The 24,465-nt window shown below is 44.5% G+C and overlaps 1 protein-coding gene across 16 annotated transcripts in view; it reads right to left on the bottom strand.

Moving 5' to 3' along the window:
* KALRN (kalirin RhoGEF kinase) overlaps window positions 1-24,465 on the bottom strand; it is a 694,786-nt gene that overhangs the window by 35,820 nt on the left and 634,501 nt on the right. For 10 of the 16 annotated variants that reach the window (XM_030802195.1, XM_030802198.1, XM_030802200.1 and 7 more), the window contains 4 exons: window positions 22,121-22,359; window positions 19,584-19,834; window positions 15,916-16,039; window positions 14,727-14,786 (listed from right to left, as the gene is read on the bottom strand). In XM_030802195.1, coding sequence (XP_030658055.1) covers window positions 14,727-14,786; window positions 15,916-16,039; window positions 19,584-19,834; window positions 22,121-22,359 — 674 coding nt within the window. Of the gene's footprint in view, window positions 1-14,726; window positions 14,787-15,915; window positions 16,040-18,776; window positions 19,835-22,120; window positions 22,360-24,465 lie in introns of those variants that run through there. The other 6 variants (XM_030802204.1, XM_030802206.1, XM_030802205.1 and 3 more) reach the window with 1 other exon arrangement.

Below are 24,465 nucleotides of genomic sequence, written 5' to 3'. Positions count from 1 at the left end.
ATCACCTGTAGGGGGCGCTAAAGAGGCCAAACATTTCTCTCCCTGGTTTGGATAAGGCAGGGACAATGGCCACCCAGTCAGTCATTTGACAGTCAAAGAAAAGAAGGCTAAGAATATTTTCTAAATGTTAACAGTGGTTATCTCAGGGTGGTAGGTTTAAGGGTGGCTTTCTCCGCATTCAAAAAACATTAATGAACTTGTCTTCTGCTCTAAGTACAGTTTTGTGGGTAGAGAAATACTAAGACACAGGCTCTACCCTTGGGATTTATAAAGCATCTTAATTTGGGGTGACTATTGTTTCCTTTCTTTTCTTATGTGGGCTTCCAAATATTCTGCAGTCAGCATGTTTCGCTTTCTTTATTTTATTTATTTATTTTTTGAGATGGAGTTTCACTCTTGTTGGAGTACAATGGTTGGAGTACAATGGTGTGATCTCAGGCTGGAGTACAATGGTGTGATCTCAGCTCACTGCAACTTCCACCTCCCAGGTTCAAGGGACTCTCCTGCCTCAGCCTCCCGAGTAGCTGGGATTACAGGCATGCGCCACCATGCCCGGCTAATTCTGTATTTTTAGTAGAGACGGGGTTTCGCCACGTTGGTCAGGCTGGTCTTGAACTCCTGACCTCAGGTGATCCGCCTGCCTCAGCCTCCCAAAGTGCTGAGATTACAGTCATGAGCCATGGCGCCCGTCCTCACTTTCTTAATAATTATTTTTGAAGGAAAAAAACGGCACAGTGAAACCTATTAGACTATAAGCTCTTTAAAGACAGGAAGTATTTATCATTCACCTTTGTACCTCAGGGCCTAGGCGAGGGTCTGTCTCATAAAGGGTACTTAATAAATGTTGGTGAATACATATTTGACCTTTGACTTCATTTCAGACCTTCCAAGAACTCAGGACTGGTTCGTAAATAGAATCTCAGAATAGGACCAAGAGGACCAATGTTATTAGTCATATACCCAAAATACTTAGTTCTGGGTATACGACTAATAATACTTGACTAGAGCCTGTTGGGAAACACAGATGGATGCAAACTTTTTAGAAAATGATTTTAATACAACGTAATCCATAGCTTCTGAGAGAGGACGTTCTTAGCAGCACACCGCGTGGAAGAGTGTGAGCTTGGGGAGCAGACAGAGCATGTAGTATCCAGACTCAGGGCCAGACACTCTCCCTCGCCTTGGACAACATTCTTAAGCAACTCCTGCCTCAGTTTTAGCTATACACCGGGGACAAAAATGCCCACCTGGAAGGGTTGTTGGATGTAAGGACTCAATTTATTTGATGAAGAGGTACTGAGCTGACCCTTGGTGAGGTGGTACTGACCGGGCAGGGAGTAAGGCAGGCGTGCCCTCTACCCTCAGTGGGCCAACAGTCTAGTGGGAAAGACAGAATTCAACAACATCTGCATTTGATGCAGCGCCTGACAGATGTTAATGACCAGCTTTCAACAAACATAGAACATTACACTGTCCCCTATGCTGCCCCCACGCCATCAGAAGGACTCTAGGGTGGAAATGATTTGATAATACCACTAACTTTGTTCAGTGGCCTGTGCTTCCCATCATGATGGGAATCCACAAGGAAGCAGGGCATGGAGTCCATGCCAGGGCTCCCACAGAGAAGAAAGCTGACAAAATGGAAGAGACAAATAGCAGGCTTATATGCTATACAATTTTAGTAGGGCTTCATAAACCTACGCTGTGGTACTTATAAAACCTACATTAAAAAAAAAAAACAACCTACACTTTTATAAGAAAATGCCCCAAAGTGCTGCTTGAAGAACTTCTTGCCTTGTTCCTCTTTTTCATCACATAACCCTAACTGTGCTAAGTATGTTTATTACTAAACAGACACACTTTTAAAAAGCAAATATTGGCTGGGCGTGGTGGCTCACAACTGGAATCCTAGCACTTTGGGAGGCTGAGGTGGGTGGATAACTTGAGGTCAAGAGTTCAAGACCAGCCTGGCCAACATGGCGAAACCCCGTTTCGACTAAAAATACAAAAATTAGCCAGGCGTTGTTCCTGCCACACATAGGTGTGGCAGGTGCCTGTAATCCCAGCTACTAGGGAGGCGGAGGCACAAGAATCGCTTGAACCTGGCAGGCAGAGGTTGCAGTGAGCCAAGATCATGCCATTGCACTCCAGCCTGGGTGACAGAGTGAGACCCTGTCTCAAAATAAAATAAAATAAATAAAATAAAATGCAAATATTGGCCAGGTGCAGTGGCTCATGCCTGTAATCCCAGCACTTTGAGAGGTCAAGGTGGGAGGATTGCTTGAGACTAGGAGTTTGAGACCAGCCTGAGCAACATGAGGTGTCACTACAAAAATTTTTAAAATTAGTTGGGCATAGTCCTAGCTACTTCAGAGACTGAGGTGGGATGATCACTTGAAACCAGGAGGTTGAGGCTGCAGTGAGCCATGATTGTACCACTGCACTCCAGTCTTGGCGACAGAGGGAGACCTTGCCTCAGAAAAAAAAAAAAAAAATCCTTTTTCTTTTTTTGAGACAGAGTCTCGCTCTGTCACCCAGATTGGAGTGCAGTGGTGTGATCTCAGCTCACTGCAACCTCCACCTCCTGGGTTCAAGTCATTCTCATGCCTCAGACTCCCAAGTAGCTGGGATTACAGGCACATGCCACCTCACCTGGCCAATTTTTTGTATTTTTAGAAGAAAGAGAAAAAATGAGGGAGGAATCTTCTATGACCATAGTCCAGAGTCAAAGTTAGAAAAAAAACATTAGTGTGGACCTTGCCCAGGCTCTTGGTCCTTGCTGGAGGATTTTAAATTAAAGGACTGAGTAGAGACAGGATAGAGAGAGAGGTGGAGAGCAAAGATAAGCAGGTAGGCCTTTGATGTCAGTGACAAAGTTTCACAATGCTTTTCCTAAGACTCTCCCACTTTGCTGAATGCTATGATGGAACGAGCACTGGAGTAAAATTCAACAGCTCTCGGAGCCAGTCCTCTGTCACTGTGATCTTAACACTTCGCTTCCCTATCTCACCTAGGAAATGGGGATAAATAACATTTGCTCTGCACTTCCTCCAGGGTTTTGGAGCAGCACATGAAGGAGTTTGTGAGTAGCTTATGAGAACCTCAAGTGATCTGCCCGCCTCGGCCTCCCAAAGTGCTGGGATTACAGGTGTAAGCCAACATGCCCGAACAAAAGCAAATATTCCTAATTTGAGTGTAGTCCTTAGCAGAGACATTGGAAAGAAAGATTGCCAATAAGTCTTAATTACAGTTTCTCCATCTGGAAGGGACTCATGAAAGCCTTTGGTCTTCATTCTTCTGCCTTTTGGCTGGCCCAGGTGTGGAGAGCCCACCTTGACACAAGGTGTGGCTGATAATGGTAATAGCATCACTGATTTGGGTAGCATTATGTGGTTCACATAAGCTACTCACAAACTCCTTCATGTGCTCCTCCAAAACCCTGGAGGAAGTGCAGAGCAAATGTTATTTATCCCCATTTCCTAGGTGAGATAGGGAAGTGAAGTGTTAAGATCACAGTGACAGAGGACTGGCTCTGAGAGCTCTTGAATTTTATTCCAGTGCTCGTTCCATCATAGCATTCAGCAAAGTGGGAGAGTCTTAGGAAAAGCATTGTGAAACTTTGTCACTGACATCAAAGGCCTACCTGCTTATCTTTGCTCTCCACCTCTATCTCTATCCTGTCTCTACTCAGTCCTTTAATTTAAAATCCTCTGGGAAGGACCAAGAGCCTGGGCAAGGTCCACACTAATGTTTTTTTTCTAACTTTGACTCTGGACTATGGCCATAGAAGATTCCTCCCTCATTTTTTCTCTTTCTTCTTTGAAGCAAATCAGAGTACAAACTGGAGGAGGATACCCTTCTCACACAGTAGACTAATTACCCATGTATTTGTCTATGGCTCCCTAGGGACTGCAGGGCCCATGAGGACAAGGACCATATTGTTTTATTTATTATTACTTTTTATTTATATTCTTAAATTTTTTATTTTCTCTTTCTTTGAATTCTAATGGGCCATATTGTTCTGCTATTATTGCCTCCAAGCTTAGCATGATACCTGGCACATATGTGCTCTGTTGATATTTGTCAAATCAATGAAAAGCTAAAGTGGTGGGATCCTAATTTTGGGGAGGAGAGCTGAGAAAATGTCCTGCCATGAACTTGCTCAGGAATCTAATCAGTCAGTCAATGTCTGAGATGTAGCCAATAGTGATCTTTCTCCTCTGCACTCTTCTAGGGGCTGTAGGTACCTCTATGTCTCTGACCACGAGCTGCTAAGTACCATAACGTCTTACTGAACTGTATTTGCCCTACCAGACTTGTGAACCTTTTGAAGGTAGTAACCCTTTCTCACGTTTTATGCACCATCAGTCATAACTTTTTTTTGCTATGAATCATCAGTCATATTTTTTTTGCTATGAGTCTTGCACATAGCACAAAAATCAAATATTTGTTGAATGAAATTAACCAAGGTCACCCAATTAGTAGACTAGAAATTAGGCTTCCTGACCACCTTGTCTAGTGGTCATTCCTGGTGTGTGCAGGATCCTGAGGGCTTTACATAAGTTGCACATTTTTCTTGAAATATAATGTTTTCCTTCCTTAGGTTGGAAGTAAATGTAAAGGTTGGAGTCAATGTAAAATGATAGATGGGAAGGAGGAGAGAGCTGGAATCCAAAATAGTGGTCGTGGGCTGGGTATGGTTGCTCATGCCTGTAATCCCGGCACTTTGGGAGGCTGAGGCAGGAGGATCACTTGAGCTTAGTTCAAGACCAGCCTGGGCAACATAATGAGACCTCATCTTTACTAAAAAATAAAAAACAAATGAGCTAGCTGTGGTGGTGCACAGCTACTCGGGAAGCTGAGGTGGGAGGATTGCCTGAGCCCAGGAAGTTGAGGCTGTGGCAAGCCAAGAAAGTGCCACTGTACTGGGCAACTGTTGCCTGGGCAACAGAGTGAGACCCTGTTTCAAAAAAACAACAAAAAAGAAAACATAGACGAAATAGTAGTCGTGGAGGAAAGATGACATTGTTCACATAAAATGCACATGTTCTCTCTCTGTGAGACAGCACAAGAGAATGCTGGGCCAAGTCCGGGAGGACAGGGCTGGTGTAGACACCGTGGGAAAGAACTATGGGTTCCTAAAGCTGGTTTTATTTGACCAGCAGAAGGCAGCAGGTGGCAGCGTTCCTCCCAGGCGAGAACAAGAACCACCACAATGTGATCCATCAGCAACTTAGTTTCCTTCTGGAGAGAAATCCAATAATTTTATTGGTTTTTCTTCAAAATGGCAGGGCAGTCAGGTAAGAGGAAAGAGTCACAGGTAATATCAACCAGCACGGAGTAGCATAAGCTGAGCTTTGAGGAAATCTTGCGTCTATTTTCCTTGTCAGCCAATGTCTGACTGACTCTAAGACTTAAGAGTGAGGATGAAATTCTGTCTAGAAAATGAGTTGTTAACCGACTCCAGAAGAAAAAGACCTCCACCCCCATTTTTTCCAAATTCTTCATCACATTCACAAAACATAGCTCAAAACTACGTATTGAGAACACTGAAGGAATAAAAACGGTCAAATAAACATAAACCAAATACCCTAAACCCAACTGACAGCTGCCCAGAACATATTTCTATATTGTTTCCTTTTTCTATTCCTTTTACACTTGTTTCATGTGAACCTGTATTCAGAGTAGGCAGGAAAGGAATTTTAGATGATGAGATCTAGCAATAAAATAAAGATATAAGAAAAACAATTTTTAAGAATTTAGGCATAATAGTATGGTTTGAAGGTTTAACCCTTCGTGTTTTCGATCTGGCCAAACTGGACTCGAATTTCTAAAGTTTTAGAAAATATTCCTACCGCTGCTCTTTTTTTTTTTTTTTTGACAGGGTCTCATGCTGTTGCCCATGCCAGAGTGCAGTGGCATGATCACCACTCACTGCAGCTGCAAGTTCCTAGGTTCAAGTGATCCTCCTGCCTCAGACTCCTCAAGGAGCTGGGACTACAGGTGCACACAGCCACATCCAACTAGCTTTTTCTATTCTTTATAGAAATGGGGTCTCGCCATGTTGCCCAGCTGTTCTCGAACTCCGGGCCTCAAGCAATCCTCCCACCTGTACTCTCCCAATGTGCTGGGATTACAGGTGTGAGCCACCACACACAGCCTCCTCTGCCCATTTCTAAATGAACATAAGACAAGCTGCAATTTAAAAAAATGTAAATGCAACATAATCCCAAGCAGTGATAGACTTGTCTCTTTCAACTAGTTCCTTACTCTTCAAGTATTTTCATTACCACTTAGTTCTAAGTGTTTTTCTTCAACTATGATTTTTTCTTTTACCCAGTTATAATGAGTATGTTTTTACATTTCCAAACATGTGAGATTTTTTAAAAGGATCTTTTTGATGCTAATTTTTAACTTAATTGGATCGTGTTTGGAGAACTTGGTCTGTATGATATTGATTCCTTGGTTTTTGTTGAGGTTTGCTTTGTAAGTAGCACACATCATCAATTTTTGTAAAAAAGTTTCATGTTTTTCCAAAAAATGTATAATCATTAATTTGGGGGTACAGGTCTCTATATGTGTCCATGTGTCAAGTACATTGATTGTTTTATGGATATTTCTAGTCCGAATATCTCCCCTCTACCCCTCAATATTTTGGTTAGAGAACATTTAGTGTGCTCTCAAAAATAAAAAGGATGAAAATACGGCTTTTAACAGAATAATGAAAGCATCTATCACCCGTCTCACAAGATAGTTGATTGCAAAGGACCAAAATGGGGGTGCATCGCTGTGTATGCACCGGTCTCCAGCTGCTCTTGGCAGCCTAGGAGTCAGTTAGGAAGGGACTGGAGGTGGGGGGCCGAGGAGGATGCAGCAGTGGAGTTACAGCTTCTTCTTTATAAATCACATTTCCAACCTATAGCCATGACCTTGACTTTGGATAATGTCTTTATGTATGAGTGTTTTGGAGTCTTATCCCTCAATGATTTGGCCCTGATTATGCCCCAATCCCCTAAACTTCCCAGAGTCTTTGGAGCTATGTAACAGATTAACATTTGTTCTAAGGACCCAGTGCCATGGCTCATGCCTATAACCCCAGCACTTTGGGAGGCTGAGGCAGGAGGATCACTGGAGGCCAGGAGTTCGAGACCAGCCTAAACAACATAGGAAGAACCCACTTCTAAAAAAATTTAAAAATTAGCTGGCCATGGTGGCACGTGCCTGTAGTCCCAGATACTCAGGAGGCTGAGGGTGGGAGGGTCACTTGAGCCTGGGAGGTTGAGGCTGCACTGAGCCGAGATCATGCCACTGCACTCCAGCCCGGGTGACAGAGCAAGACCCTGTCTCAAAAAAAAAAAAAAAAATCCCACCAGTGTTTGCATAGGTGCTGGTTACCTTCCTAAAGCACAGGACAAATCATATGGACTGCTCAAAACCTACTGCTGCTTCTTGCAGTCCATGGATCAAGTCCTGGCTTCCTAGCAGGTCCTTCCACGCCTTTGTTGTCTGTCTGGTCTCAACCCATCTGCCAGGCTTTATCTCCTACAGCTCTTCCTACATAACTAACCCCACGTACCCAGACATATACCTGCTCAGCATGTGCTAGGCACCCCCCACCTCAGGGCTTTTGTTCATGCTCTCTCCTCACCCTCTGTCTTCTCTAAGACTGCCCACATCCTATTAGTTCATCCAACCCACACACTGCCGCCCAGTGAATCAATGACCACACTCATAGGCTCCCTGGGAGACAAGCTACCTAAGAATACACAGTCCTGGGAAAGTCACGTAACCTCACTGTGCTCCAGTTTTCTCATCTATAAAGTGGGAATAACGCAAATAGTACCTATATGTGTCCATGTGTCAAGTACATTGATTGTTTTATGGATATTTCTAGTCCAAATGTCTCCCCTTTACCCCTCAATATTTTGGTTAGAGAACATTTAGTGTGCTCTCAAAAATAAAAAGGATGTGTTGGGAGCTCAGCACAGAGCCAGTTACACAGGAAAAGACTGCTAAGTAGTAGCTACTATTATTGTGAGCCCAGTGCCTGAGTGGGTGCATAAGTATCCACAGAATGAATAAATGGCTCCAGGCAGGATTAATCAGTCCCTCACCATGACTGTTAGAGCAGGTTTTATAGTTTGCTCTGTAACATGGGCATTTAATTATACCTGCCTCCTTCTTATGCTTCTTAAGCCTTAAGCGTGAGAACCAATCTTACATTGTTCGTTAGTCTTCCATAATAATCACTGCAATGCCTTGTGTTAATCAAATTGTGTGAAATTGAACTGACTAGGAATTCACATTGAGTGAACTTTGACAGCATGGGGGTGGGGTTGGGGGGCGATGGTCTTTGCTTCTTCAGTAACAGGCTCTTAGAGCAACTTCTGGGTCAATGGTACCTTGTAATCTCATTAGTGTACAACATAAATCAAATGGGTTAGGCCCCAAGTCTAGGGTGAGGGTGCGATGGAACATGCATGACAGGGCATGCTGAGTGACTGTGTTGGCCTGAGAAACCAGCTCAGACATTTCCAACTCATGTAATTGGACTTCCTTTCTTGGTTGCTCTGGCTGGGCTCTTGAGTCATTGAGAAAGGGCGTGGGCGAGGCCAAGTAATTATCCCAATAGTCAAGAGATTTGAAAAGTTGTTGAAGAAATTCTCCTCCTAAAACAGATGTGCAGCAAAAGAGGGCCTGAGCCTGACCCTTGTTAAGAAAGTACTTGAGCCATACGAGTAGACTTCCTCTATAGCACATGCTAAGTTTGTTCTCTTAAAGCACTGCCATCAAGACTTGCTCTTTTTATTAGCTGTATGACCTTGACCTCCCTGAACATGTTTCCCCCAGGAGGGTGAGAAACTCTACCCTGCTTACTTCACAGGGCAATTGCAAGGAACCAAAAGCATAATAGATGTGAATCTGCTGTGGACGATCTTCTTATAATTCTCCCAGGAGAGGGAAGCAGCCACTAAGCTCAGCTCCCTTCTCTTGGTGGCGGAATATAAATCAGTCTGCATGGAGAGTCAGAACAAAGCCAGGCAGGAAGTCTTCAAGCCACACCCTTCAGATATATTACAAAGAAAATATTTTGCAAAAATAAAACGACAGGAATGCGATGCTTCACTTTCTTTTCATCCAAAGGGTTCTTTTCATGAAAAAATTCTTTTTATAAAATGCAGAACCAGGCGTCAGTGGACACACACTGGGGATGCCAGGAGGTTGGCCACCTGGCTGGGGGTGTAAAAGTTTCCTTCAATCTGTCTGGCTGGGTTATTTTGAAGCTCTAGGATAAGGAGGCCAGAGTAGCTGATGTGGTGCTGGGGGAGAGGGGGGTGCTGGGAGTAGGCTGGCTCTTCAGATCTGAGGACATGAAAGGTGGGCCAGGGAACTGCAGGTTTGAGGAAGGAAAAATGTACCAGCTCTGGCCGCTCAAACTTCCCAGAGCCAGGAGTGGACACTCCAGTTGAGTCTCAGGAGGAAATCTGCCCGGGCCATTCCCGCCACACCCCCTGAAAAGTGAATTTCTGGCCAAGGCAGAGAATCTTCCACGTCCTCTTCTGTCGGGATCTCAATGTTTTCAAAGTCAGAAGTGCTGGAGAGCAAAGTCCTTTGTTAGCACACCTTAGATTTGCATGGTGCTCAAAGGGTTACACATCACTGTATAAACACCTGTACACTTGGAGCTGTGCAACTTTCCAGAGGAACTTGGGGCTCAGAAAGGCTAACTGGCCCGCGGTCACATAGCTGGCGGTATCCAAACTAGAATCCAGGTTTTTGACTCCTGTTCCAGTTTTCCATGTGATACTGCCTTTGTGGTTTTTGTTTAAATTACACTTCAGCCTTGGAAAGCCAAGATGGGCAGAAATGATATTCCTTTTTATTGAGGTGGAAAATGGAATAACACAATTATACACAAAAATTGGCTCTAGGAGTTAGGTCTTCTCGTCTGCCAGGATCTGTGTTTTAGATTAAAATCGACCTGGAGATGGGGCACCAAGTGGCCACAGGATGGTGTAGGTGGGGGAATAGCAACCAGAAAAAACAGAAGCTGCCTCAGAAACTAGAGCACCTTCCAGTTTTCAAACAGAAAAGGACAAGTTCCTGTGGCTCTGTTAAAGGTGAAGGGGCTGCAGGGATGGAGAGGAATAGAGAGTTGTTTAGTGGGTCCACCAAAGAATTTCTGTTTGCGATGATGCAAACGTTCTGGAAATGGATAGTGGTGATGGTGGTATAACACTGTGAAGGGACTTAATGCCATTGAATCGCACACTCAAAAATGGTAAAAATGGTAAATTTTTGTTATGTATATTTTACTACAAAAAATAAAAATAAATGAAGAGGTTAACTAAATGTTTCCCAAGTTCTGTTTATTCTGAAAGTGTGATTCTTTCTCCAATGGGAAATTTCCTCCAAAATCAGCTTCACCTTCCCAAGTGCTTTCTCTCATCTTTCAGAGCCCTCTCCTAGAAGATCCCAACACTGTTTTTAACTCCCTAAGCTAAATATCTGGTGGCTGGTATTTGACTGAGGATAACATCTGCACTAGTCTGTGTTGTGGATGAGGCCAGTGGCACGTTGAATGGCTGTGGCAGAGGCAGGGTCTTTTTGGAATGATGACAAACTCTCACTCTGAGGAACTGACTTTCTCTGCTACAAGAGGTATTGGGTTTTGTTTTGTTTTAGTTAAAATACATGTAATTACTTGAGCTTGGTGTAAAAACTGGTCTGAGAATCCTTATCCTTGAAGGCCCAAGTCAGGGAGGCTAGTTCAGGACTTTCAACCCCATCCTGTGATGTAGGCAGGTGGCAATGCTGCGGCTAGGAGGCAGGTGCAAAAACAAGTGAGCATTGACACAGTTCTCAGACAACTTTTCAGAGGTGGAAACCTGCCTCGCCTGGGTCCTAAGAAAAATCTAGTATAGGCCAGATGCTGGCCCTGAACACGTGAGCCTGGGGTGTCAGTGCAGACACCGGGGTAGAGACAAGACTGAAAAAGGTGGTGGCTGGGCATGTGGTTCTCAGCCCTGCAAAAGGCACTCAGCAGTCTAACCTTACTGGAAAAAATGAATTACTATTAACCTGTTCCTAAGGCACCCTTGTGTTTGGTTTTCAGCTTGGTTTGACTCTTCTTCCATGTAGAAACATCTCTTTCATGTATGATGCCCCCCTTTCACCCCCACCCCAAAGTTTAATCAGTACAAGGTAAAGAAGTAAGCTGAACTGTGGATGATACTCATCATCTTTACAACAGTTCTCCATGAGGTATGGTCACAGATCAGCAGGAGACTTGGCTGCAGGAGACTGGGCCATGAGGGGATGGCACAGACCTGGAGCCAATCTTGCAGTGGCGTTGGTGTGGTGTGTACTGCTGGGAGTGGGACATTCACAAGCAGGGGAAGGAAAAGGATGTAAACATTAGAGCAGAATTACCTCCCTTTACCTAATTGGGTATTCTTGGAAAGCTTTGTACATCTGACTCCTAGGATTCAAGGTGCTTTATTTTCCTCTTAATTAGCTTTCAAGAATGTGCCTGTATATCTCCCCAAAACACCATGGTGGGACAAATGCCAGCCTGAAGGTAGCAAGCAGCCAGTGTTTAAGTAAAGACCCCAGGAAACTGCCCTTAAAGGAACCGTTCGGTCCACTCTGTGAGAAAAAGTAAAGAATGTTTTGGTGACATCATTCCCATGCAGGCAGGAGATGAGAGCCTATGCACAGCTAGGGCTGGGATCAACAGGCTGGCCTCAGGTTAAAGGGAGTCAGTCAGGGCAGGATTTAACATCTGGAGATCTAGCACGGAGTGAACACACAGGGTGCATGGTCCCATTATGTCAGCTGGGGTTCCAGGAACAGAGGCACCCTCAGCACAGGGTTCAGCTCACTAAGAGTAACAGACACACTCCCAGAGGGACAACACTCATTGCAGCATCAAGTTCAGAAGACAAGGGTGAGGTTGGGGGCCAGGTTGGGTCTGGGAATGATGCCCTAAATGACCACTTGAATAGTGAGAGGCCTTCAAGAGGTGGCCTGCTCACCTGTATTTCAATTTGGATCTTTAAGGTATAGCCTCTCTCTTCAGTATGCACTCCTAGTCATTTTCTTCTTCTGCAGTGTACATTGCAATAAGGTTCTACTTACACATGCCTTGAGAAAATTCTCAACTCACGCTGAACAGGTTAACTTTCTATATCTTATTTATTTGTGTCTGAAAATACCAAACTAGTAGTGCCAAGATGCCTGCTTTCCCTCTGGACTTGCTCATGTACTCAAAGTTAATTTGAAGCTGGCAACACATTCAGAGAATGACTGAAGTTTAGGCCAGGTGCATTGGCTCACGCCTGTAATCCCAGCACTTTGGGAGGCCAAGGCAGGCAGATCACTTGAGGTCAGGAGTTCAATACAAGCCTGGGCAATGTGGTGAAGCCCTGTCTCTACCAAAAATACAAAAATTAGCCAGAAGTGGTGGTGTGCACCTGTGGTCCCAGCTACTCAGGAAGCTGTGGCGGGAGGATCCCTTGAGCCAGGGAAGCGGAGGTTGCAGTGAACCGAGGTCATACCACTGCACTCCAGCCTGTGTGACAGAGACTCCACGTCAAAAAAAAAAAAAAAAAGGGAATCACTGAAATTTAAAAGGATGTATATGGAATATATAAGGGCTACATCCACACATACTGGGGATATTGCAGCTTCCAACAACATGCCTCCTTGAGGTTCCAGTTACTTGAAAGTTTGTGCCTAAAGGAAACTTTGTGTCTCAACTACTGTATTTGAAAACTTTTCAGACATGCATCAACACAATTTTTGGTTTTCCTCTGTTCAGCATGAATATTTTAATGTCTTTGCTCATGCACTCCATAGCACCTCCTGAGGACCCATCTCACTCAGCCCATGCAAAGGACTAAAAGCCTTAGATGAATAAGAACCTTTAAAATGTGTTCAATTAGCAAAGCAGAGTCAAGATGTGTATATGCACACACATGCTTTTATCTAAGTGCAGAATGGGGCATTCGATGACCCCAGTTAATTTTCAATGTGTGCTGCTCCCCTGGCCCCACATCCCTCTGTGCCCATTTCTTCCTACAGAGTGGGAACACCACTCTTCTCCCCTAGTCCACGAGAACTGGACAAGATCCTAAATTGTTTCCTAGAACACAGATACCTGGCTTCTCCCCTGCCTCTGTCTGGCCTTCCTCCACTTGCAGCCGACATTATAATACATGCTGGCAACACTTAGGTCTGGGGATACAGGTGCCACCCAGTATCTACAAGCTGACAGGTGTGAACTCCAGGAGAGCTGGTGCCTATCCTGTGAAATGCAAGGAAAACAGAGCCTGAAATTTCCCTTGGCTTCCTTGTTCTCTAAGATACATTTAGGCTACAAATGCCACCTCCACTTTCTCCCACAGTGGGGTATGTATTGAGCCACACCTACCAGATTTAGCTCTGTGGTAATACCCACATCCACAGGGGACTACTCTATCCTGGCAGAACTCCCACTGTCAGCTGATTGCCTCGGGCCTGATTCAACTCAGTTGGCTCCTTCTGCAGCTGACTTACCGGCTCTTAGGCCTCATGCTCTCTTGGGTTTTGTGGTGGCTGAAACAACATGGTGCTGGACTTCTTTGGGATTAGGCCAAATTAGAATAAGAATAAAAGTCTATCTAATTAAGTGAAAAGTTTGAGACTATATAAATTTTTTTTAATGTTGTCTATTTTGTACTTAGAAGAAATCTCTAAACTTGTACCCATTACTGGAGATGGAGGCACAGATCTGGAGAAAAACATTCTCTGAATGATAAAATGGCAAGGGAAGTCAGCTCCATGTTTGCCCTCATTGTCTACGGTTTGTAAATTTATCATGGTTGTCACTCAGTGGCAAGCCACGTAAGAGCCACGTTTCTATAACCCAACAGACTGGGAGTTGGAAGTGGAATGGATGTTCTTGTTGATACAGGTGTTGGTTCCACTCCCACATCCCTGTAAGCCTGGAGTGCGAGAAACGTCCCCTGGGCAGTGTTTCCATCTCACCATCTCTGGAGAGGCCTCTGCCGTGGCTCCAGGAGACAGGCCCTCCCCAGGGCTTCTTTTCCTTCACATGGTGGGCACAGCCACTGCTCACGGGCCCAGCACTGGGCTGAAGTGTGCTCTGGAGTTGCTACAATTACACCTTATTTGCTATCAATCAGCTCTACATAGCAACCAGGTGCCATACTTCATCCATTATTTTTGTGGAACACTGAGCAGGGAATAAAACCCAGTAGAAGAGCAAGATGAAGAGGATAAAGGGCTAAAGAAAAAGAAGCAGCGGAGGAGGGGAAAACAAAAGAGGGAGAAACTAAACACGAAATGAGTCCTTGTCATTTAGCTGGGACTCATCCACTCTTTATAGTGCTGTTTTCCATGAAAAAACGTGTCCTAAGTTTCAAATAATGAAATTGGATATTTTCTACATAAAGTCGAACCTGCCAAAGGAGAAAATATTTAGCAAGCATTCAAGAGAAGAAGTTTTTGTTTTTTAAAAAAATCTAGGTAGAGTTTTCTACCAACACTGAACTGAATTATGTTTTCGTTTGTTTCTTTTATAGCTCGGATGGGATACCCAGAGATGCCCCAACATCAAAATTTATCTTTGAATGGCTGGTCATTTTAGCAAGGTCACTGTTAGAGAACACATCAAAAAAGGCAATCATTGTAGGAAATAGGACAACAATAGCTGCTTCTACCTCCATGCTAGTATTAGGGTCAAGATCATCACACTCTGATTCCTCGGAACTGTTCGTCTCCTTGATTGGCAGCATGAGGAAGGGGGAAGAAAGAGAACACAGTTAGAACACAAGTAGCTTTTGCTAGAGAGAGAGGAGAACTTCAGAGAAGCATGGGCGATGGGATCTTGGGCAGAGAAAAAACCAGGTGTTTTTAAAGTGGGGGTGAGAATCACCAGGGGCAGCAGCATGCTCTTTTCAGGGAGAGGAGGCAGGGGTTGTGTACAACTGCCTATCTCATGGGAAACAGCAATGGAAGCAAAATGAAGCATGAGTCGAATTTAAACTGTTGTCTTCTGTGAGGCTGGACTTCCCAGATGAGAGTGAAGGAGAGCATACAATTTCTTTTCCCCAAGAAAGCTGTTAGACTGGGTTTTAGTTGTTCTTACTTTGCTAAGGAAGGGAAACAAAGTTCCAGGTAGACGATCACACATTATAGCACAATTAGTGCTATAATAATCAGTGTCTAGTTTCCATTGTCCATTGGCAGACCTTTCCAGAGGTTCCAATTTAAAGAAAGCGGATGACATTGTTTCAAGATGGGGGTAAATAAGAGTCTGCCAAGCTTAGAATTCATGAGTTCAAAGTAGTAGATGGATTATTTAAAGAAATAATTTTGGCTTCACCAATGTGCCCCCTTATTGTGTCCATGCAAGTAAAATGGCCTGAAGTTGATGTTGTCTGAACTCTGGGGAAAAGAAATGAAACTTTACTAAGGACACAGTGGCCCTTAAATTCCAAACCTCAGCCTCACAGGGTTGGGGGTTTGGAAGGCATCCCTAATTGCTTTAACCTGTGTGTATTCTCAAACCTAGGGTACCAAATGGCAGCTTTGAGAAATTTAATATGAATCAAGCATCTCGCATTTTTAAGAGAATGCTGCGATAATTTTGCTGTAAAACATCTGCACAGTATAAAGAGAAATGTATAAAAGAAAAAAAAAGGTACTTACTTGAATTGAAGTTGCCAGGAGAAATAAAAGATAAAAAATAAATTGATCTTGCATGCAAAATCCTGCTAAACTACTTCCCCTCTGGTACCCATACTGGGAAAAAAAAAAATAACCCATCCACCCAAATTGGCTTGTGAGAATGCTGCAGGGTGGGAGTGAATGACAGGTGGGGACACAGCTCCGGAATACCTTACTCACTTTAACAGAGACTTTGTTGCCCAGAATATCCTTGGGTTTACGAGGCCCTGTGGCTTCATTTTTACCCGTGTTCTCCACTTCCGCCCGCTTTCTCATGCGTAGAGTATGCCATGAACATGACTTCCTGTTGTACCAAAAAATGCACCAATCAAAATGGCAGGTCAGGGACAGTGATGTGGAGGGCAGGCTCACCACCCTTGGGTGAGTCAGCAGGTGAGGTGCTCCATCAAGCCCGGGCTTCAGAGGCCCCAAACCTGCACACCAGCTCCAAGGGTGGCTGGCGGCTGACCTTGCCTCCAGCTGGAAGTGAGCAAGGATGAACTCTGACCTCCCCTGGTAGATGTGCAAGGTTGACTGCGGCATTTAAAGAAAATATGAATGCTAGGTTACTAAACTGTAATAAGGGAGTTTGTATACCATACCCGTGATGCCTCACAGGACTGAGGAATTCCTCTTGAGAAGGGCACGGTGGATGGGTGAGGAAAGGGGGCGAGGAGAATAGGAAAGACAAGGGAAGTATATTCTAGAATGCATATGCTACTGACACTTTCCCAGAACCAGACAGAAAGACCCAAAAGGATGACGTTGAGAGTTCTACACTCCCAAACAATGTTGATCAGACAGGATTTTCTGTGGCAGACATTTGCTTAATAAACAGTTGAGCACCACTCATTTACCTGGATATTTTAGGGCAAAGAGTTTCTCGGTCTATATTCTCCATATCACTCAGTGTTTGTGAATATATGGCTTTGTCAGCCTGTAGAGGTCCTAGAGCTTCCCTGTTAGGACAAGACCTAATGTGTGCTCTCAGGGAGGTGACAGCAGCAATGGCTTTTCAACAGGCCTTTCATCCTAACTTCTTTCTTCCCACAAAGGGTCCTGGGAGCAACTTCTTCACAGACCTATGAAGACAAGCTCAGAGCAGAGCCCTTACATTCCACAAATATCAGATCTCAAAGACAGAGATACCAAAAGCCAAGTCACAAACAGCATCAGTGACCCTGAGCAGGCATCATCAGTTTCAGGTGAGGTCACAGAGCCTGAATGAAGTTCTAATTGTTGTCTGGAATAAGTGAGACATGGCTTCCCCTCAGTATCTCCTTGTCAAAGGTGGGCCTATGCAGACAGGGCTCCATGAGATGAGCGTCCATTATGGGAGAGAGGCAGAGGAGATTTAGGAAAAGGAAGCTGCTGCAAAACACAGAGCATCCCTCCGAAACTCTCCACATACATCAGGATTTTAAGGGTACTTTGAGGCAGGTGTTCCAAAAATATTTATCCCTAACACATAGGTTCAACCTTCTGAGCAGGAAAAAGCAATCACAGTAATATTCTTGAATCTTGTGGGAAAGTGGGCTCCTTCAAAAACCCAGACCTCCCTTGTATCTCCTAACTAGTCAGGCTCTCTACTGTCCCCTGCATACCAGCACCTTGCTCCAACCGTTGTATAAGTGAGAACCAGCCATAGAAGCTAATCTTACATGGCATCAGCCTGTTAACTTCAGACTTTGATAACTTTACTCGAAAACCCACGTCCCTGGCTCCTTCTGAGAACAACTCGAGTCAGGGAGATCCCTGCTGAAAGGACTTCCAGGGCAGGCAGCACATTGTGTATGTGTGTGTCCATGTGGGGGTGTGTTTCTACATTTATTAAACTCTCTGCATTATTTAGTATGCTTGGTGAAAAGCTAGAAATATGAGCAATAACATTTCATGTTCAGAAGGAAGACTCAGAGTAGTATAAATGGCAGGACAGGCTTGGTTTCATATTCTTCTTCCCAGAAGAACTCGTCATCATGGTTTGGGGAGCTTCCATCTCTTGGTTGCAAGCCCGGGCACTGATGTGGACACAGGGTTTCAGTGACGTTTATCCTGTAGGCATCACAACCAACTCTGACCCCTGTGGTTATGGCAGGCCTTGGGGGAGGGTGTGCTGAGTGTCCTCCACTGGTAAATACTGACAACCTCTTTCAGTCCACTGCTCCCCCGCCACACACACCTCCAACACTTGTGCAAGAGCAGCTGACAAGAAATCAAAATGACCCATTTGTATTTCAATCTGCTCTCTTTTGCTCGGTCTGACATCCTTTTACCTTCCCTCCCATGGAAGGTACGGATAAGTGGCCAACAGAACCAAAGGTAGGGAGGAAGAAGTGTTTAGTGCCTGGATATTTAGAGGATAAATCATTAAGAGTTAGCTCTGCAAGTCCCCTGATTAATAAAAACTTCAGTGCTTTGAGGACCTTTATCCCAAGGCTTCCTAAAAGGTACCCAAAACAAGTGTACTTAGGACAAAATGCATGGGGGCTATTGTGCCTTAGGGGCCACTGTGGATTTTTGGTTGGGCCTGTAGTTACCTACTGAGGCCAGGGGGATGTCAGTAGCTGCTATCCCCTGACCTAGAGAGAGGGCCAAAGCAGTGCAGTTCTGCTGGTGCCACTGCTCAGATAGCTCATGGGAGCCCCCTGCACCACGTCTTCCATGGATCACCACGCAGTGGGGAAAGCAGCAGGGAATGCCAGCCAAACACTGCCTTCTACTCTGGTCATTAATTGACATCAGCACCTCAGGGCCGCCCAGTTGCAGGGAACCAGTTGGATAGCATCAAATCTGTACCTTCCCTCATCTCAGAGGTTAGGGAAAATCAACAGGAGCTGTTTAGGAGGGAAGGCCAGGGTCAGAACTTTAGCAACAAAAGTATTTTTGATGTAGGAAAAAAATGCCAATGCATCAACCCAAATCCTAAAATATAGAAAAGGAAAAAAAAAAAAAAGAAGAAGAGGAAAAGAAGAAGAATCGTTGGCACATTTGAAAGTCAAAGAATAGGGAAATGGGGGAAAAAGGGTCAACTAGTCTTTAACTTCATTAAAACATGCTCATGGTGAAAATTTATTTTACATATTTAAAATAGTACATTTAAACTGATTAGTTACATTACAGGTACAACGATGAGCACTGTGACGCCATCATATTGCACAACCTGACTTCATCCATATGGGTTTCTTTAAATAGTGCAAAATACTTTATATAGGAATGTGTTCGGAAGGGTCTTTGCAACCAAAATAAGGAAAAGAAGTATCTTACAAATTACTATGAACATATATTCAAGTGACGGGGTCGAGGGGAATTTTTAAAAAGTTACAATCTGTACAGAGGAATTGCCACAGACAACCAAAAAGTTCCCTCCCTCCTGGGAGAAGCAGCAGGCCTCTGACCTTCACAGGTCTGGCATTTGTGCCAAGGTAATTTTTTGGTGTCAATCAAAAAATATATATATATATCAGTTACTTAATACAATATAAATAGAAGTCCAGTCCAGTGAGTCCTGTGGTGGGTCAAATGTGGCAACAGAAGGCACACCTTTTGTCACCTAGGGTTTCAGTAGGGTTCTTAATGAATGGGGGGGGGAAGGGGGAAAATGAACAGAAAATTATAAACCAAAAGGAAAGAAAAATCATCGCCACCACCAACAAAAAAACTGGACCACTCCAGCCTGGATGCCCCATGCTGCATATGGTGCCAGCACTCAAACACTGGTTCCGTGGCACTGTTGAGAATAAGCAGCAGTAATTCCCTACCAGGTGTTTGCATTTTTGTGTTCTTTTGTTTGTTTCTGAATATTTTTAATCCTCATACTCCTCTCCCGGGGAAGCCAACGAGGCACTTACTTGATGCTCCCGTCACTACTTTCTGCTGCTGTGGCTTTGGTGAGGGGCGCCAGGATGCTGCCTGGGACCCAGCCCTCGGCGGCGGGGGAATGGTCGCTGGCAGGCTGGTACACCAGACACATGTTCTGCTGGTTGACGGCGAGGACCTGGACCACCTCACCTTGGCTCACACAGATTTCATTCTCCTTCAGTGCATAGTAATCTTTGATCACGGCCATGGACGAGGTCCCATTGCAGCCTCCCAGGTCATTCTGCTGGGAGATAAGGGTGAGAGGGGCACAAACACAAGGACGCTAGTTCACATGGGCTTGCTCTGCACCCTACCTGGTGGTTCAAGGCCAAATCTCCCACTAGCAGGGTAGGCAGCGGACAGCATTCTCTCTTGAGTAATGACATGATATTAATAAACGTGCTCTGAAAGTATATTTTTTAATAGCAATGTTTCAACAATATTATCATCCAGGGTGAATAGGCTCCACCCCACATAAAGGTATAAACACGCCTTCGACCTGGAAGCCCCTTCCCAGCATACAACCTTCCTGCCAGCATTCTCTTATAAGTGAAAGGAAGAACCTGGCACTGGCATAGGGGTATGTACGCACCTGGGCAGAGTGAGGTCAGGGCAAGGGTCATGTCAGGGGTCACAATCCTTCAATGGAAAGAACATGGATTGTTTGATATTAAATTTTTCTCTTTTCGAAAGTGCGTTGGCTTTACTCTATATTCTGACCCTCTTTGAGACAGGACTAAGAATGATATCTCTGCCCAATTCAAAGGCAAGGCCATGACCTACCCTAACCCAACTTCCTGCAGGCACCAGGTACCCTCCCCTACTCATTAATACATGAGATGCTGCCCATGACCTTTTCATGTGAGTCTGTTTCAGGGCAGCTGCCTCTAGACAGACGTGTAACTTTCCAAGGAGGACTGGCTGCCTTGCAGAGCATGGTAAGAGCCAGAAATTCTTCAGTAAATACGTATATATTCTATATGTATATACATACAGGATATACATACAAATTCTTCAGTATATACTTTTTTGTTTGTTTGTTTTTGAGACAGGGTCTTGCTATGTCACCTAGGCTAGAGTGCAGTGGCAGAGTCATAGCTCACTGTAGCCTCGACTTCCCAGGCTCAAGTGATTCTCCTGCCTCAGTAGCTGGGACAACAGGTGCATGCTACTGCGCCTGGCTACTTTTTTTAAAAAAAGTTTTATTAGAGATGAGTTCTTGCTATGTTGCCCAGGCTGGTCTTGAGCTCTTGAGCCCAAGCCATCCCCCTGCCTTGGCCTCCCAAAGTGCTGGGATTACAGGCGTGAGCCAGCGCATCTGGCCCAATATGTTTGACAAAATGCCAAAGCGACTTCAGCTTACTCACGAAGGCAGGATTGTTTTTTAAGGTGGAAAATCATTTCCAGGTGATGTGATGGAACAAATCAGTATGGTTACTCTAATACACGATTGAACTTGGACACTAATATTTTTTTTTAACATAACCAATATAAACTAATAATTTTGGGGAGAAATAAGACTATAAAATTGGAACATGTAGATAAAAAATGTAAGTGTTCCTATTCATAGAGCCACTGAGTTCTAGAGAAAACTGAGGCCTAATGAGGTTCACTAACTTGCTAAGGTTCTAAAGCAAGTGACTTGCAGAATTGGGAATAGAAACCAGGTTTGCCTGATTCCTAATCTAGCACTTTTCCCATTTCTCTCCTGTTCTACCTACCTTGTAGGGGCAAAATAGCTGTGTAGACTAAGTCTATAGTTGAGTCTTTGACTTTCCTTATGGTGATGTTTGAATTGTGGATTATCGACGACAAACATTCAATCCAAGTCAGACTTCTCCCATTCACACACTGATGATCGACTTCCCTTCCACATCAGCCAATAGATGGTGAAGAACTGGGAAATTCTTTCAGTAGGTGCTCAAGGCAGATCATCATTAGAAAGGGTGATCTCTTTTTAAGATGTCAAACACTACAGCTGTGACTTTTAGATGAAGATGATCCACATTGCAACTATTCTATTTAGCAAAAATCATCCATTTTTATGATGATTTATGCCACAGGGAACTGGTATAACTCACTCAATTTATAGGGAAAGGAAAACATAATTGAGACTAGACTGTACTTAGTGTGCTGTTCCTGCTAAAATAATCAGCAAGTATTAAAAGATGCTACTTCCTGGCCGGGTGCAGTGGCTCACACCTGTAATCCCAGCACTGTGGGAGGCTGAAATGGCCATATCGCCTGAGGCCAGGAATTTGAGACCAGCCTGGCCAACATGGTGAAACCCCATCTGTACTAAAAATACAAAAATTAGCTGGGTGTGGTAGGGCGCCTGTAGTCCTCCCTACTCGGGAGGCTGAGACAGGAAAATTCGCTTGAACCTGGGGGGCGGAGGTTGCAGTGAGCTGAGATCGTGCCATTGCACTCCAGCCTGGGCGACAGACCGAGACTCTCTCTTCCTAAAGTAACCCCTGAGGCTGTGCCCTTGCAGTGACAAGGGTGGGAGTAATGAGTTGTCACTTACCTTGCTGGCTTCGAACTTGTCCCCAGGCTGGTGGTATTCAAACCCTGGACTGCCATTGGAGGTAGATATCTTCAGGGGAGGCAGAGGTGGGTTATAGCTGGAGCCCTTTGGGGGCTTCTCTGAGCCCACAGGAACGGAGGAGTAGGGCCTGGGGCTGGCTTGGGGAAGCCTGGCAGGTTGAGACCTCATCACGGCTGCGCTCCTTTCTTTCCGTTGATACTCAATGGGCGATTGCAGTGCTGTGGGATAAGAGCAGGTGGTTACTCTAAGCTTTGGGAATCCCACAAGGATTTGGAGGCCTCTTAGGTCCAAGGCTTTGTGTTAGGCATCGTGTGGATAAGTGAGAAAAACACTACCCTTGTTTTTAAGGCAATGGGAGAACTAAGACATCTACCTAAATAATGAAAATACAAAAAACAAAACAGTGCCCTTTGTGAGGTGCCAAGGGTTGTGCAAAGAGAGACAAGGCTCTGTAATATGTGTGTGGTGGTAATAACAAAGAGCTTCGGAAGAGAGCTGTGGCCAGACTCTGCCACTCAGGCTGCAGGAAGGAAGCGAGTGTGACGTGTTGGTGAGGGGAACAGGAAGTAGTCAAGAGTGTCTAGGAGGAAGAGGAAACGAGAAGGGTCTGTGAGGTGGGAAGTGCCATGGTATGAAAAGTCTAGAAAGTGAGGCCAATGAGTCTGGACTGAATTCTGAAGGTCATGAAAAGTAATTGGATGGAATGAACTTTAAAGCTTTAAAATTGAGATTCTATTGTCAGAGAGCGACATTTGAGGAACACTGTCCTTGTAGTGGTTAGGAGGAGGGACTGGAGAGGACGAGACAGAAGGCTTCTTGTCTAATTCAGAAGCCATGGAATGGTAAAAGCGAGAGGCAGAAGGTCTAGGAGAGCGGGACCAGTGGGATGTGGAATGGATGTGGGCATGGTGAGGTGGGAGAGATGAGACTTTGACAGCCTAGGTGGGAAAAGCAATGCAAGAATCGAGGATGGCTCAGGTTTGGAGACTCGGAGGATGGCAGTCAGTAGAACTCAGAGGACAGGAGAATAAGCTGATGTGAAGGAGAAGACTGGAGCTTTGTTTTATTGAGTTTAAGGTAACAAGGTTGCAAGGTCTGAGAACTAAAGAGGGAGAGCTAGGCAAATGCCATACAGGTCCAATTCTTCAAGAATGACTTCAAGGGTTGGCCGATTATGTCATTTATATCAGTTTGCACTGTAACAGCTATTTAAGTGGGTTAACAGCTGGAGCCCAGAGAACTTCTCAATTAAAAGGATATTTCTACGGTGATAGGTACATACCTCAACAGGACTCAACATAGGGTCACACTTCCTTTCTATCTGAGGTCTCAGAAGGAAAGGTTGGCTCTGAGATGCCTGCACACATCTCTGTAAGTAGAAGCCTGGCCCTGGTCCATCATCACATCCTTGTCTCTTGTATGTGTCAAAGTAATAACAGGCCCACCAGAGCACTGCCTCTCTCACTGAGGAGCGTTTTATGGGCATTAAGTATTTAGGAGATGATAACCTAGTTCAGTAATACAGTCAACCCACTGTATCTGTGAGCTCCACAACCATGGATTCAACCAACTGTGGATTGAAAATATATGGGAAGGGCCAGGCGCAGTGGCGCATGCCTGTAATCCCAGCACTTTGGGAGGCCAAGAAGGGTGGATCACTTGAGGCCAGGAGTTCAGGACCAGCCATGGCCAACATGGCAAAATCTTGTCTCTACTAAAAATACAAAAATTAGCATTTCTGTATTTTTGTATTGATGGCATACACCTGTAATCCCAGCTTCTTGGGAGGCTGAGGCACGAGAATCACTTGAATGCAGGAGGTGGAGATTTGCAGTGAACTGAGATTGCACCACTGCACTCCAGCCTGGGCGACAGAGCGAGACTCTGTCTCAAAAAAAAAGAAAAAGAAAATATATGAGGGAAAAAAGGATGGTTGTGGTCTGTACTGAACATGTACAGAGTTTTTTTTCTTGTCATTCCATAAACAATATAGTACAACAATCATTTACATAGCATGTACATTATATTAGGTATTATAAACAATCTAGAGATGATTTAAAGTATACAGGATGATGCACATAGGTCATATGCAAACACTATGCCATTTTAGGTAAGGGACTTGAGCATCCACAGACTCTGGTATCCTCGGGAGGTCTTGGAACCAATTCCCTGTGGATACCAAGGGCTGACTGTATCTCCATGATTCATTAGGAGAAAGGTCTCTTGGAACCAAGTAAAGGTCTGAATCATTGACTATGCCTAAATAAATACAGTTCCAAGTTCTAAGTACATAGCAGAGTTATAAAGTAGGCCTTATCAAACTG

This window comes from Nomascus leucogenys, chromosome 21, assembly GCF_006542625.1.
Source record: "Nomascus leucogenys isolate Asia chromosome 21, Asia_NLE_v1, whole genome shotgun sequence".
Classification (NCBI taxonomy): domain Eukaryota; kingdom Metazoa; phylum Chordata; class Mammalia; order Primates; family Hylobatidae; genus Nomascus; species Nomascus leucogenys.
Note: the sequence above shows the minus strand (reverse complement) of the source record. Positions and strands in the feature narration are given on the sequence as shown.